Genomic DNA, 14,673 nt, shown 5'->3' on the forward strand with positions numbered 1-14,673 from the left:
ACATACCTGATTATTTCTTTTTCTAGAAGTGTCTAAATAGACATGGACCTCCTGCTAGAGGCCTGGAGCCTTAAATGTCTTAAAACAACAATCATTTCTTTGCTCTTGAGTCTGCAGTGTGGGCTGGGTACAGCAGGGAGGTTCTTCTGCTGAGACCTCCCAGCGGCATCCGAGGGCTGCAGTCATGGACCATTCAACTGGGGGAGGGGTCCGAGAAGGCTCCCTCCTCTGCAGAAGGTGCTGGCTATGGCTGGGGTGTCTCCGTTCTTCTCCATGTGGCCTCTCATCTTGTACACTGGACAAGGCTCTCTCACAGGATGGCCACAGTGTTCCAGACAGTGAGAAGGGAAGCTGCCTGGCCTCTCGAGATCTGGCCAGAAGTCCCGTGTTCCCACCACCACGATCTGTTGGTTAAAGTAAGTCACAAGCCTAGAGCAGATGTGAGGGATGGGGAAACAGACCCCACTTCTTGATGGGAGGAAAGAATAATAATTAGGGGCCATTTTTTAAACTTCTATAACCTCCCGGCTTCTTACTCTGTCTTACTCTGCTCAGGCTGCCATAACAAGAGAGCACAGAAGGAAGGCTTAAACAACTAGAATTTACTGTTCACCCTCTGGAGGCTAGTCCCAGATCAGAGCTCCGGCAGAGCTGGTTCCCACTGAGAGCACTCTTCCTGGCCTGCAGATGGCTGCCCCCTCCGTGTGTCCTCCCACAGAGGCCAGAGAAGCAAGCTCTCTGTTGTCTCTTCTAAGGACATGAATGCCATCATGAGGGACCCACCCTTACGGCCCCATCTGGCACTAACTACCTCCCGAAGACCCATCTCCAAACACTGCCTCCCAGGACATCAACATAGGAATTAGGGCATGGGACCCACTTCAGTCCATGGCACCCTCTAAGCCAGGGCTTCTCTTAAGGAACTTGAGTTACATAAAACCTTGAAATTCAGGTGAGCTTATGGCCTCAGCTGGCAGATTTTGGTGTGCTTTCAGGCACTGGGGCCCTATGTGTATCCTGCTGTTACAAGATTTGGAGCTTTCAATCTGGTGCAGGAAACAGGCATATACCTGGATAGTCAGAACTGTGTGTGCATTGCAGTGGGAGACCTGCACAGTTCTGTGGAAGCTTCTGGATAAATGTCATTTCCTAAAGGCTGGATTTCTTCATCCCAGCCCAGGGAGGAAAGAAGGAAAACAGGTACAAAGGCCTGGAAGCAAGAGTCAGCTTGATGTGGTCAGGGAGTGGGAGCGGCTCTGTCTGGCTGATCCCGAGGGCAGGGCAGGAGGAGGCAAGAGATAGGGCTGGTGAGGGAGGCAAGGCTGGTAGAGTTCTGGGGTCCTGTTGGCCATGCTATGGAGTTTAGCTTGCCTGGTGGAGTTCCCAGGAGGTTGACATGCTGTGTGTGCGTGCATGTGTGTGTGTATATGTGTGTGTATATGTGTTCAGGTAATGAGTTAGGGAAGGCTGTGCAGCCTCTCTGCCAGGTGGGTTGACTCCTTAAGAAACTCTTTTTACAAGACCAAAGTGGAAGCAGGAAGACATCTCTGTAACAGGCCATTTCTTGTGGCTTTTCAAGACCAGGCCAGCCTGGAGCTTGTTAAGCAGACAGAACATGGTCTCCCTAAAGACAGAGCCTGAGTTCTGTCCCCTGAGGATGATTCCTTTGCTTTGCCTTCCTCGTTTATTCGTTCAATTTGTCAGTCGGCAACATTCTTGCCACGCTGCGGCTCCTCGCGGGGCCCTGGGAATACGGGGGTGGCTCGGGCACAGCCTTACCCTTGGGCTCCCAGCTCCCTGGCTGGGCAAAATGCTGGAGCTGCTGCATTTGCATGTGGCCTCCAGGAGCATGGCAGACATGCTCTGCCTCGGTTCGAGGTGGTGCAGAAGACTTCTGACGGGCAGTGTCACTGCCTTGGTGGGAGACGAGGATGAAGGGCATGTCAGGTGGAAGGAACAGCATGTGCAAAGGCCCCAAACTGTACCTCTGCGCAGACCCAGGTGCCTCACCTGAATTCATTCAAGGGCACTCCCGAGTTGTTTGAGAGGCAGGATCACATGGAAGGGATGAGGTAATGAGCAGGGACAGAGGTCTTGGGCCATCCCTTGTCCATCCTCCCCAGTGGCTGGTCCCCTAAGATCCTCTTCTTCCTGACAGGGCCTGGCACTCACCGCCTTCTCCAGCCACAGCCATTTAGGAAACGCCAATGATTAGCGATCGTTATCATGGTAATTAAAATTCCCTGGGAACAGCTTGGCTAATATCCAATATCAGATTGGCCGTGAGCTGAAATCCTAATGAAAACCTCGAAGCAGAGCACAAAAGCAGTGCTATACGGGGAGGGTTTCATGCCACTGGCCACCCCTCCAAATGCTGCTGCGTGGGTCTTTTCTTAACTAAAGGCATTTTCAAGGCTGGCCGCCGTCCTGGCCTTATCACTGCAGACCACACGTGGGGAGAGGACTAGGGCTTTGCAGAGTCCCACGGCCTCTCCTGGAAGTGGAGGTTTTCCAATCTGTGGAGGGCTTCTGCTGCTGCTGTTCTTAGGGCAGGCCAGGGGTGGGGGCTGCTGGGCCAGGCCACAGGGCATGGGCCTGGATGCTCAGAGCAGAAAAAACGGGGTTCAAAGTCAAAGCTCCGGTCCTGCATTTTTCAAGGCATGAGAAGGTCTGAGAATGGGCAGGGATTCACAGCGGGGGAGGAGACACCCCTCAGCCAGCTGGGATCCCTCCCACCTCAACTCAGCAGTCCTGCTCTCCCCTGTGGAAGGCACTTTCCAAAACACTGCATTTCATATGCTCCTTCCCAGGAGTGCCCTCCACAGTGGGTAAGGCCCCTGCGTGCTCCAGTCACCCCTGCTGTGGGGGCTCAGGAACTGCGGTTCCTCAAGCTGGTCTGGGATCTCTGGCCTTTCTGGTCTTCTGGTCTCTGTCCACTGTGGTGGCGTCAGAAGTAGGCAGACCCCAGGCCCGAGGATTATGAACTCACATGGAATGACTGACCCACTGGACCCCAGGGTAAGCCCATGGGGTCATCTCCCTGCTGAGCATAAATGTCAGAATGAATTATATGAAAGTTAATGGGGGGATTTATAGGTCAAAAATAATTGAATACCAAAAAAAACACTGACTGTCCACATGTTCATGCAATGGAGCCTAATAACTTTGGGCTTTTTATCCTATTTTGCTGGGAGAGGGCAGCAAAGCAAAGCAAGCTTTTGTTTTGTTTTAAGATTTTATTTATTTATTTGATAGAGATCACAAGTAGGCAGAGAGGCAGGCAGAGAGAGGGGGAAGCAGACTCCCCACTAAGCAGAGAGCCCGATGCGGAGCTCCATCCCAGGACCCTGAGATCATGACCTGAGCCGAAGGCAGAGGCTTAACCCACTGAGCCACCAAAGCACCCTAGGTTTGTTGAGCAATAGCAAAGTGATGGTACAAAGCTCCCAGAGAGTGAGGGGACCCAAGAGGGTTGCCATCTTTATCCTATTTTCTAAAAGCACTTTATTGATCAGTATTTTTTTAAGCATGGGGTCGGGGTGGAAGTGGATCATTGCAACAGGTGATGAGCCTGAGGGCCTGGGGCCTGTTGGCTGTGATAAGCCAGGGGACCCAGGGACAGCCCCGGCTGTGGGTGGCACTGGTGCTCTAGGAAGGGCTGGGAGTACCTTGTCAGGTAGGTTTGCAGGAGAATGCTGGACACTGGTACGCCCTGCTGAGCACTACTACTAATTCCTCCTCCTCCCCCTCCCCCACCCCCTCCCCTTCCCCCAACCCCCTCTCCTCCTTCCTCTTCCTCTTCGATTTTATTTATTTATTCGACAGACCACAAGCAGAGAGAGTGGGAGAGGGAGAAGCAGACTCCCTACTAAGCAAGGAGCCCAATGCAGAGCTCCACCCACAACCGTGGGATTGTGCCGTAAGCCCAAGGTAGACGTTTAACCTACAGAGCCACCCAGGCACTCCTAAACACTTCTTCTTTATCCCTCTTTAATCTGAAACATTTAATCCACTTCATTAATTACAAGGACTTAGGTGAAACCCTCAGGTCACATCTCTAGGAAGATGACAGCTGTATGTATTGGGATACTTTCTGACAAATTACCTATAGCTACCAGTTCAGCCATGCAGCCTGTTTGCTGAGCACCTCCTACTGTGTGTCAGACACGTGCTAGGAGTTCGAAGATACAGTGGTGAGTGCCCTGTCCCTGGGCCCCTTCCTGGATGGTAGAGCCTAGTGGTCTCTAAAAGTGAAAGGACCAGGGGCACTTGGGTGGCTCAGTGGGTTAAGCGTCTGCCTTTGGCTCAAGTCATGATCCCAGGGTTCTGGGATCATGTTCTGCGTCAGGCTCCCTGCTCAGCAGGGAGTCTGCTTCTTCTCCCTCTGCCTGCTGCTCCTCCTGCTTGTGCTCTCTCTCTCTCTGTCAAATAAATAAAATCTTAAAAAAATAAAATGAAAGGACGAGCCAAAGGGCAGACATGACTCAAGTGTCCATCCATGGATGAATGACTAGATAAAATGTGGTGTAGACCTACCGTGGAATACTAGTATTAAACCTCAAAAAGGAAGAAAATTCTGACACAGGTTGTGACACCTTGAGGATCTTATGCTTAGTGAAAGGCCAGTCACAAAAAGATCAATACCCCACGATTCCATTCATATGAAGTACCTAGAGTCATCAAATTCTTTCTGAGTCAGATTCTCAGAAAGTAGAATGGTGGCTGCCAGGGGCTGGAGGGACAGGGGCCTAGGGAGCTGTTGTTCTGTGGGTGCAGAATTTCCACCTTACAAGATAAAAAGTGCTCAGGAGATGGGTTATACAACATGAATGTGCTTAACACTACTGAACCATACACTTAGAAATGGCTAAGATGGTAAATTTCATGTTATGGATTTATGTTTTAATATTTTAGTATTTTATTTAGTTGAGAGTATGCATGAGCAGGGTGGCGGGCGGGGTGGGCTACAGGGGGAGAACCAGACTCCCTGCTGATCAGGGAGTTGGACAACAAGACAGAGGGCTCAATCCCAGGACCCAGAGATCATGGCCTGAGCCCAAGGCTCAACCAACTGAGCCACCTATGGACATTTTTTAAACTAAAATTAATTTTAATTTAAAACAAAAAAGGAAAGTGAAGACTATGCACATGCCTGGGCCAGAACCATGGTCCCAGCTCTGGAGGAAGAACCGAGAAGCCCACGATGAGGCCTCAGTGAGGATCAGGCATGCGTCTGGCCCTGTGGAGTCTCCAAACTCAACTCCGTATCATCTCTTGGTCTGTCCCACGGAAAGCCACACAGCAGTAACACATAAACCTTGTCACTGAGTCACCCTTGGTGTTGTCCCCTCCAGTCCCCTTCAAAGAGGCCCACACAATGTGCCCCAGAGGGGACCATGGGGACCCCATCCTCCCTCCTGTGGCACCTAACTCTGGTAGCTGCAGGTCCCGACATGCATGTCCCCCACATCCGGCAGCCCTTGGGAACTGCTCTGAGCTGGTCCCCAGACCAGACCCTAGATCTCACTGGGAAATGTAGTGCAGGCTTCCCAGCCTGAAGGCATGTAGCACTCCACTGGAGCCTCAGCTCTTCTTCCTGGAGGGCGGTCCGGCAATGGATGTCCCCATCTAAACTTAGACGCATGCCTTGACCCAGCAGATCCGCCCCCAGGGTGTTTTGGTTATACCCATTATGGGTGTAAGGCCATAACGGACACCTGACTGATGTGTTTGCAAAGATGATCGCTGCAGTGCTGTTCACAAGAGTGAAACTTTGGAAACCAGGTAAATGTCTATCAGTGGAAGGCTGGTTTAATTACGTTTCATAAATCCAAACTCTGAAGCCATGGAAAAGGGGTGGTGGAGACACAGAACAGTTGCTCGATGCAGGGTTAGGTGGGAGGCAAACACAGGGTGCGTCTACACGATCCTTTAGAACAAATTGTGTTCATGCCCTGGGCATACAGTTGGTTCTTGAGGGCTTGCTCCATTCGATCCCCCCGAGGCCCAGCCCATGTTGGGGGACAGGAGGCAGGTGTGCTCAGGGGAGGCAGGCAAAGCAGAGGCAGAGTGAGCACCTCGCTGGCCACCTGTGGCCTCTTGGGCTTGGGCCTGTGTTCTCAGGAACCACGTAGCAGCTGCGCCAAGACAGGGTGGCCTTGGCAGCCACTGCTTGAGCCCCTTCCCTCTGCCTATACGTCAGCTCCCTCCCTTCAAGGCGCCCATTCTGCAGGACACTCAGTCCCCGATGAGGTCTGCCCTGCTGAGGCTTTACTCACCACTTAGCCACACTTAGTGAGCATCTACTTTGCATCTGTAAACTGTTGGGATGAGACTCTTCTGGGACCTCCCCTGTAGAACAGAGGCCAGTAGAATGAGGGCTGGCCTTGGGCAAGTTGCTTAAGTTGTTAGAGCCTCAATTTTCCCATCTGGAAAGTGGGGATAGTAACAGAGCTTCTTCAAAGAACTTATCACCAGATGCCTCTGGCAATGGGGAGGAGACTTTTTAATTTTGCACCACGTCAATTTTAGACTGTGTGTACACTCTGTCAATTCAAATAAATACTTACTGTAGGAGGGCCGTGTGAGGATCAGAAAGGGTTTTTTAAAGGAGTCTCCACAGGCATTCATCCTACCAGATGGATTCTATGTTATTCAAGAGCCACACGAAAGCAGTCCCTTCTGCAAGGGTACCTGGGAGGGAGGGGTGAGTGATCTGAGCCAGGGACAGGGTTGGGACTCAGTGGCCCCAGGCCTAGCACTCTGGAGCATAAGAAGATGACTCATGATAGCTGAGTGATTTCAGTGCTGCACAGTTAGGTGCCGAGTCTGTGCAGACCAATTACCTGGGTTGAGCTTCTCTAGGAAAACCTGTTGAGTAGATTCTAAGTGGGAAGCACTGTATGTTCTTTGGCTCTGTTGGAGAACCCTATGTACTTTGGTATCTTAAAGGCTCTGAGAAATCCTGCAGTAATGCTTTGTTGAACCTAGTGCTTCCCAAGTGTACATGATTAGAAACTTTTTTTTTTGGTCCAGCCTGTGTTAACAACCCATAGAACTAAGGTACAGAGGAGGCTTGGGGATTAGGAAACTCTGTCCTAGAGAAAATCAGGGCAGCCTCTGGCCTTCCGATTTTAAATTCTCTCTTCTGAGGGGTGCCTGGGTGGCTCAGTTACTTAAGCCTCCAACTCTTGATTTTGGCTCAGGTCATGATCTCAGGGTTGTGAGACGGAGCCCGCCATAGATCTTGCTTAAGGGTCTCTCTCTCCTGGGCACCTGGGTGGCTCAGTGGGTTAAGCCTCTGCCTTCAGCTCAGGCCATAATCTCAGGGTCCTGGGATCGAGCCCCACTTCGGGCTCTCTTCTCAGTGGGGAGCTTGCTTCCCCCTGTCTCTCTGCCTGCCCCTCTGCTTACTTGTGATCTCTCTCTCTCTGTCAAATAAATAAATAAAATCTTTAAAAAAAAAAAGTCTCTCTCTCTTCTCCCTCTACCCCTTCCCTCCCCTTCCCCTTGGGAACTTGGTCCACTGGTTTTAGGATTTCCTTGTCTGTCAGATGAGAGGAAGAGGGTGGCAGTGACGGCCATAAGCATCTCATCTGTCTGGTGGCGTCTTACATTCATTCCAGAGTCTGGTCCTCGTGGCTACCCTGTGAGACAGGAACTCTTCCTACGTTTCACCTCCTGGTGATGAAACTGGGAATCTGGAAGGTCCATGTGTCCCTATCTCACAGCGGCCCGGTGACAGATCCAAGTTTGGACCCCAGCCATCTGCTCTGCATCGCCAAAGTCTTCTCTGAGAAGGTCCCCTACCTTCAAACTCTCCACCACCCCCCTTACTGAATACCCTGAACATATATCCTTCAGTGGAAAAGGGATCAGGGAGTACTTGGCATTTCTTGAAGTAGGCATGGAGAGTTTGATGACCGTATCTCAGTGCTGCTAGGAATTCTAACCTGGGACTCTCTGAGGTTGGGGCCCTCCCGGCACTGGCACAGAGAGCGCCTCAACCCCGGGGAGCTCTCCAGGACAGCTTCCAGTATTGCACCGTCCCTCAGCCTGGCCCTTCTCTGAGCTTCCTGCCACTCAATCTGCCCCAGAGCCTCGAGGGAAGGGGCAGAGGGGAGGAATGCAGGTAGCATATGGAGCACCTTCTGGGCGCCCACAGCACAGAGCCCTTTCCAACAGGAGAGAAGGGCGGGCCAGTATGGGAGTGCAGTACAGGGAGGGCTGCCCTGCGTCCCTTGCTCTAAGCAGATGTCACCCCTGCCAGGTCTGGAAGAGGTCGGGGGCCTGGTTCTACAAAGGGCTCCCCAAGTACATCCTGCCGCTGAAGACCCCCGGCCGGGCCGATGACCCCCACTTCCGACCTCTGCCCATGGAGCCCACCGAGCAAAAGCCCAGAAGCACTGAGACTAGTCGTGTCTACACGTGGGCCCGAGGGAGAGGTAAGTCCCCTTTGCTGCCTGTCCCAAGATAGCAGCTGTCACAATCCTGCTGTCAGCCAGCTGGGCAGTGCTAAGGCACCAGGCCAGGGTCTGCCACACCTGCATGGGGCTCATCCTGGCACATCGTCCCTCCCTGGGCCCTCAGCTTGCCACCCACACCCACGTGGGCGGCTGGACCTTAGCACAGGGATCACTTGGAGCAGGGGGTCCACTGGGGGGCCATTTCACAAGCAAAGGCTCCTTTGGGGCTAGGGATGCTGTGAGCGCTATGGATCTTCGCAGGAGCATGATACCTACTGAGGTTTCTTGCAAAAAGTATGAAAATGCAGCTTTCCAAAGCTGGCCTGTACCATCTCTTCTTGGTGCTTCTGTTGCATCTCTGGAAGGAGGACTCCTGGTTTCCCTGGTCCTAATGAGCAAGATGACTGTGCCTAGGGCCCTCTGGGTCACGTGGAAGCTGCACTGCTGTGGCAGCCGGCCAGGTGGCCGCCATCGGAAGGGAGCTCAGCCCCACTGGTGGTCACAGTACCTGGTATGGTAGACGGCCCTCCCCGATTTGCAGGATGCTTTAATGTTCGTGATCTTCATTTTTAAAATTCCTGGTCTCACATCAGGCTCCAGAGGTGATCAGGGTGGGTATTTAACCCCTGTTTTAGAGACGTGTAGCCTGAGGCCCAGGGAAGAGGTTGCACTTACTGAGCTGCTGTATGGCTGAGACGGCACCAAAAGGCCGGGTCTTATCCTCTGGGCCCTCGCTCCTTCTGGCCTAAAGGGCCCAAGTTTAGGGTCTGCGTAGACATGGCAGCTGTCTTTGTGGGGCTCTTAAAGATCTTTGTGTTTGGTTTAAGACCTGGCATCTATCTTTTGGGCTTTTTTTCCCTTGTTGCAAAATTAAGGTATGTTTGTTACAAAATGTTGAAGGCTGCCAAGTGATATCCTGTGGAAAGTAAACATCAGCTGTAGGTCAGCCTGTCCAGCCATGACCAGCATTAACTGCGGGGTCTCTGGTCTCCTGAGAAATCCTCTTCTAGGTGTCACCCGCCTCTTTGTCCAGAAGGCCTTCCTCACAAATTCTGCTGGCCTCTGTTTGCACTTCTCCTTCCCACCAGTTCGCCATCACTGCCGCAGCAAAACCCTTGTAGGGACCGTGGGCAAGGGCAAGGGTCCCCTGGGCAGACGGGCAGGAGCACAGGCTGCATGGCACTGGCCTCAGGGAGGAGCCCAGAATGGGGTTTTTTGGAGAAGTGGCTTCCTCCTCCACTCGGTCCCTTTTCCACCCTCCAGCTGTGGCTTCCTCATGCCCCTGCCCTGTTTGGGGCACATCTGTGTCCCTTGGGGTGATGGAGGAGTTACAGCTGGGGAGACAGAATGTTGTTCTGATGGGCCCCAGGTGTCCTCACTGCCCTGTGTGCTCAGCATCCACACGGGATACACGTTAACACACACTCGTGTGCTCACACACACCCTGGGAAGGACAGGGCCTCCCTCCCCGAAGTCATGCTGAGGAGCATGATGATGCGGGTGAGGAAGCCAGCGGCCCCCACACACGCAGGTGGCATGGTTTATTAACTGAGTTTGCACTGTGGCCAGGCCGGACCATGTGGAGGTTCTCCAGGTGAACTTGGGCTCCATCTGCAGACTGGGTCAGAAGCTTCCAGGGTTCTGGAGCAGGAGGCAGCACATCCTTTGTGCAGCCCCCGGGCCAGGCATGTTGCAATTCTGTGATGATGATCCCCATTTTAGTGATGAGCAGGAAGGGGGGTCCAGGCAGATGACTTATGTGTCTTGCCCATGGGCAGCAGAAAGGTGACAGTTGCTGGCTCCAGGCCGGCTGGAGAGGCCCAGAGGGTATCTGCATACATGCAGAGATGGGGTACACTGGGGGGTGCATAGAGTATGTGGTGTGGGCAGGCCTGAACTTGAGAAAGCCCACAGTCGAGAGGGAGGAAGACTAGGAGCTGGTGGACAACATGGAGGAGGCATTGCTGGGGAGGGAGGACGAAAGCTCAGAGGTTCTCTGCCACAGGAACCAAAGCACCAGGGGTTTGCAAGGAGGGGGTCACAAGCCTGATCCTGTGGTTGTCTTCTTTGATGAGCCTCTGCAGAAGTGGGATCTGTGCTTCCTGATTGAGTTTGGTTCCCCTGGCCATTGCAGACCCTACTGTGTACTCATAGAGGCATTCGGTGGCTATTGGACCCCCGTGGGAGACTGGAAGCCCAGGCCCATCACAAGGATGGGCCATCCTTGTGATGGGCCTGGGCCTGGGACGAGGGAAGGTCAGCCCCACACTAGCCCTTCTGTGTTTTCCTGGTGGTGTACGGGTCTGGAGGTCAGGCTCTGCCTAATGCTCTGCCTTGCCTGTCTGGAAGCCTCCTGAGCTGCCAGGGGCTACTGCCTCAGTCCCAATTCCTTCTCAAGCTGTTCTCCAGGCTGTCAGATTCCTGGCAGCAGACAGCCCCTAGCTGGCATCCTTGGGAGTCTGGCATAGGGACCTCACGGGGCCTTTCCAAACTGACAACTGGAGGACCAATTAACATTTTTCCAGCTCCAGGAGTGGCTTCCCCTCCCCAGGCCTATCATCCGCCATACCCAGGGGCCTAGTAGTTGGTTGGGGTCAATACTATAGTTTTTAGGCCAAGTGAGAGCCTATGTGGTAAGCCTAGCCCTTAGAGCACCCCATTCAACCCAAACTGAGCTCAGGGCCAGGCAGAAATAGAGGGACCAGCACTGGGGTGGGGACCCACCCCCACCACACTGGAAGCTACATACAGGCAGGGCCATGTCTGTCTGAATAGGCCAGTTCCTTACTACCTAGCATGGGAGAGGCATGAGATAGAGACTTCATAGGTAAAAGAGTGGATGAATGAATGAATAAATGAACTACCCATACCCCACCAGGATATTTGAAAAACTGTGGAAGGATTTTCCCTAGGGCCTGCAGACTCCCCTGGGTCACAGTTCTGTTGGACAACCCCAAGAGAGACTTGAGGACTATGAAAACCACCCCCACTCTCATGAAGCAGCTCCCCTCATGAAGCAGAGCCCCTGCCTCTGGAAACCCCAGGACCATCATCCCCCTCCTGCCCCACAGTCCCTGCTTCCCAGCATGAAAGCTGATCTAGGGGGCACCGGGAGGGCTCCATCGGCTAAGCATCTCCTCAGGTTGTGGTCTCAGGGTTATGGGATCAAGCGGGGAGTCTGCTTCTTCCTCTCCCTCTGCACCCCCAACCCCACTCATGTGTCCTCTCTCGCGTGCTCTTGCTCTGTTTCTTAAATAACTAAATAAAAAAATTTTTTAAATAAAGATTTTTATTTATTTATTTGACAGAGAGAGATCACAAGTAGGCAGAGAGGCAGGCAGAGAGAGAGGAGGGGAAGCAGGCTCCCCGCTGAGCAGAGAGCTGGACACGGGGCTCAATCCCAGGACCCCGGGATCATGACCTGAGCTGAAGGCAGAGGCTTAACCCACTGAGCCACCCAGGTGCCCCAATAACTAAATAAAATCTTAAAAAAAAAAAAAAAAAAAAAAAAAAAGCTACTCCTGGCATCAGATGCTCTCTCTTCTCTTCCCCTACCCCTGTTCCTCTATATCTCTCTCCCTCTCTCTCCCCCCCAAATACATTTAAAAAATCTTAAAAATGGTACTTGTTTTGTGCTTGCTACAGTAGCACATACACTAAAAATTACCCGTTTGAACCCATACCCCATTTTTTATTAAGTGGTTTATTTTCTCATATCGATTTGTAGGCACTGCTTATATGTTAGGGATGGTAGATGGCTGGCAAATGCTTTCCTCCTTGACTTTCCATTTTGTTTGACCTTGGTCTTTACTCATAGTATTTTGCCATTCAAAACCTGTTTCTTCTCATTTTTGTGAAGTCAAGTATGTCTTTTGTTGGCTTTGTGGTTTCTAGGTTTCCTATCTTGCTTCAAAATGTCTTCCTCTCCAAGGTTAAAAACAAATACATGCTAAATTAAAAATTTAATATGAGAATAAAAGGAAATTGCTTAAATATGATACAACTATCAAGGAAGAAAAAATATCCGATTACCAAATATTACATTCACTGATAAAGAACCGAAGCCATGCTCTATCAAAATGCAAATCAAGATTACCCCTATCAGGGTACCTGGGTGTCTCAGTCGGTTAAGTGTCAGACTTTGGCTCAGGTTGTGATCCTGGAGTCCCAGGATTAAGCCCCATAGTCAGGCTCCCTGCTCAGTGGGAGTCTCCTTCTCCCTCTGCCCTTCACCTCTAATGCCCTCTCTTGCTCTCTTTAAAAAAACAAAACAAAACAAAACAGACATCAGTTGACAGTGTTTTGTAGTATTTAACTAATGAAATAAGGCAAGAAAATAATCTGTTGCTATTGGAAAAGAGAAAAAATTTTATTATTTGCAGATGATGTGACTGTATACTAAGAAAACCCAAGAGAGCCTGCTTAGACAACCCATTGGGATTAATAAGACAGTTTGGGAACCGACAGGATGCAAAGTAAATTGATAGTTTACACACCAAAAAAAATGGATAGTTTTACTCTCTGCTAATTAGAAGGAGCAATGGGGAAATTCACTCATAATTGCAGCAAAAATTATAAAATACCTAGAAGTGAAGTTGAAAAGCAATTGTAGGTTCAACTTGAAGAAAATCATAGAACTTTATTACAGGACAAAAAAAAAAAAAAAAAAAAAAAAGGCAAGAGACCAGCAGAGAGGCAAACAAAGATCTGGATCCCTCCAAATTAATAAATGTAATAATTCCTATCTGATTTCCCAGTGGAGTTTTTAGGAAGGAACAGATTCAGACATTTCTCTTATCCACTGGATAAATGAAACATGGCTTAATCATACAGTGGAATATTATTCAACCTTAAAAAAGGAGTAAGCTGCTGACATTGGCTATGCCATGGATGAACTATGCACACTCTCTGCTAAGTGAAAGATGCCAGAGACAAAGGTCATAACAGTTGTATCACTCTGATTATAAAATGTTCAGAACAGGCAAATCCATGGGGCACCTGGGTGGCTCAGTCAGTTAAATGTCTGCCTTCGGGTCAGGTCATGATCCCAGGGTCCTGGGATCGAGTCCCAAGATGGGCTCCCTGTTCAGTGGGGTGTCTTGCTTCTCCGTCTCCCACTCCCCCTGCTTGTGCTCTCTTGCTCACTTTCTCCCTCTCAAATAAATAAATAAAATCTTAAAAAAAAAAAAAAAAAAAGAACAGGCAAATCCATGGAAACAGAATGTAGATTCATGATTGCCAGGACCAGGGAGCTGGGGGGAAGGGGGAAGGATTGCTAATGGGTACAGAGAACATGTGATAAAGATATACTGAAAAAAAAAAAAAAGATATTCTGGAACTGAATAGTGGTGATGGTTGCACAACTTAATGAATATACTAAAAACCATGGAATCGTACACTTCCAGAGGCTGAATTTGAAGGCATATGAGTTATATTTCATTTTAACATAGTGTTTTGGGGTTTTTAAAAAAGATTTTATTTACTTGACAGAGATCACAAGTAGGCAGAGAGGCAAGCAGAGAGAGGGGGGGAGCAGGCTCCCCGCTGAGCAGAGAGCCCGATGCGGGGCTCAATCCCAGGACCCTGGGACCATGACCTGAGCTGAAGACAGAGGCTTTAACCCACTGAGCCACCTAGGCACCCCCAAAATATTTTGTTTCTTTTTTTAAGAATGGCAAGATAGTAGAAGGAGCTGCTTACTTTTAAGGCTTACTATAAAATTACTATAATCAATAGAAATAGTAAAGTATTGGCATCAGAATAAATAGAATATTTATTTATAGGATAAATAGGTAAGTAGAACAGAATAGGGAAATAATAGACCTAAGGATGTATGGAAGCTGAACATAGGTAGTTTTTCAATTCAGTGGGAAAATAACAGGTTTATGTAACAACCAGAATTAGCATAATTAGATTTCCACCCGTTCCGTATGTATTCAGAAACATGCCACAGAAAGATTAAAGATCTAAATGTTAGGAGCGCCTGGGTGGTGCAGTTGGCTGGGCGTTCAGCTCTTGATTTCGACTCAGGTCATGAGCTCAGGGCCGTGAGATTGAGCCCCATGTTAGGCTCTTTGCTGGGCATGGAATCTGCTTAAGATTCTCTTTCCCTCTGCCCCTCCCACCCCTCTCTCAAAAAAAAAGTTAAAAATAACACAAAGAGGGCACCTGGGTGGCTCAGTGGGTTAAGCCTCTGTCTTCAGCTCAG

At 50.3% G+C, this 14,673-nt stretch overlaps 1 protein-coding gene across 5 annotated transcripts in view; it reads left to right on the plus strand.

Moving 5' to 3' along the window:
* The window catches only part of RPH3AL (rabphilin 3A like (without C2 domains)), a 141,099-nt gene that overhangs the window by 107,098 nt on the left and 19,328 nt on the right, over positions 1–14,673 (plus strand). For all 5 annotated transcript variants that reach the window (XM_059380349.1, XM_059380348.1, XM_059380351.1 and 2 more), the window contains one exon: positions 8,270–8,444. In XM_059380349.1, the coding sequence (XP_059236332.1) occupies positions 8,270–8,444 (175 nt within the window). The remainder of the gene's footprint in view (positions 1–8,269; positions 8,445–14,673) is intronic.

The sequence above is a fragment of the Mustela nigripes genome, chromosome 16, assembly GCF_022355385.1.
Source record: "Mustela nigripes isolate SB6536 chromosome 16, MUSNIG.SB6536, whole genome shotgun sequence".
Classification (NCBI taxonomy): Eukaryota; Metazoa; Chordata; class Mammalia; order Carnivora; family Mustelidae; genus Mustela; species Mustela nigripes.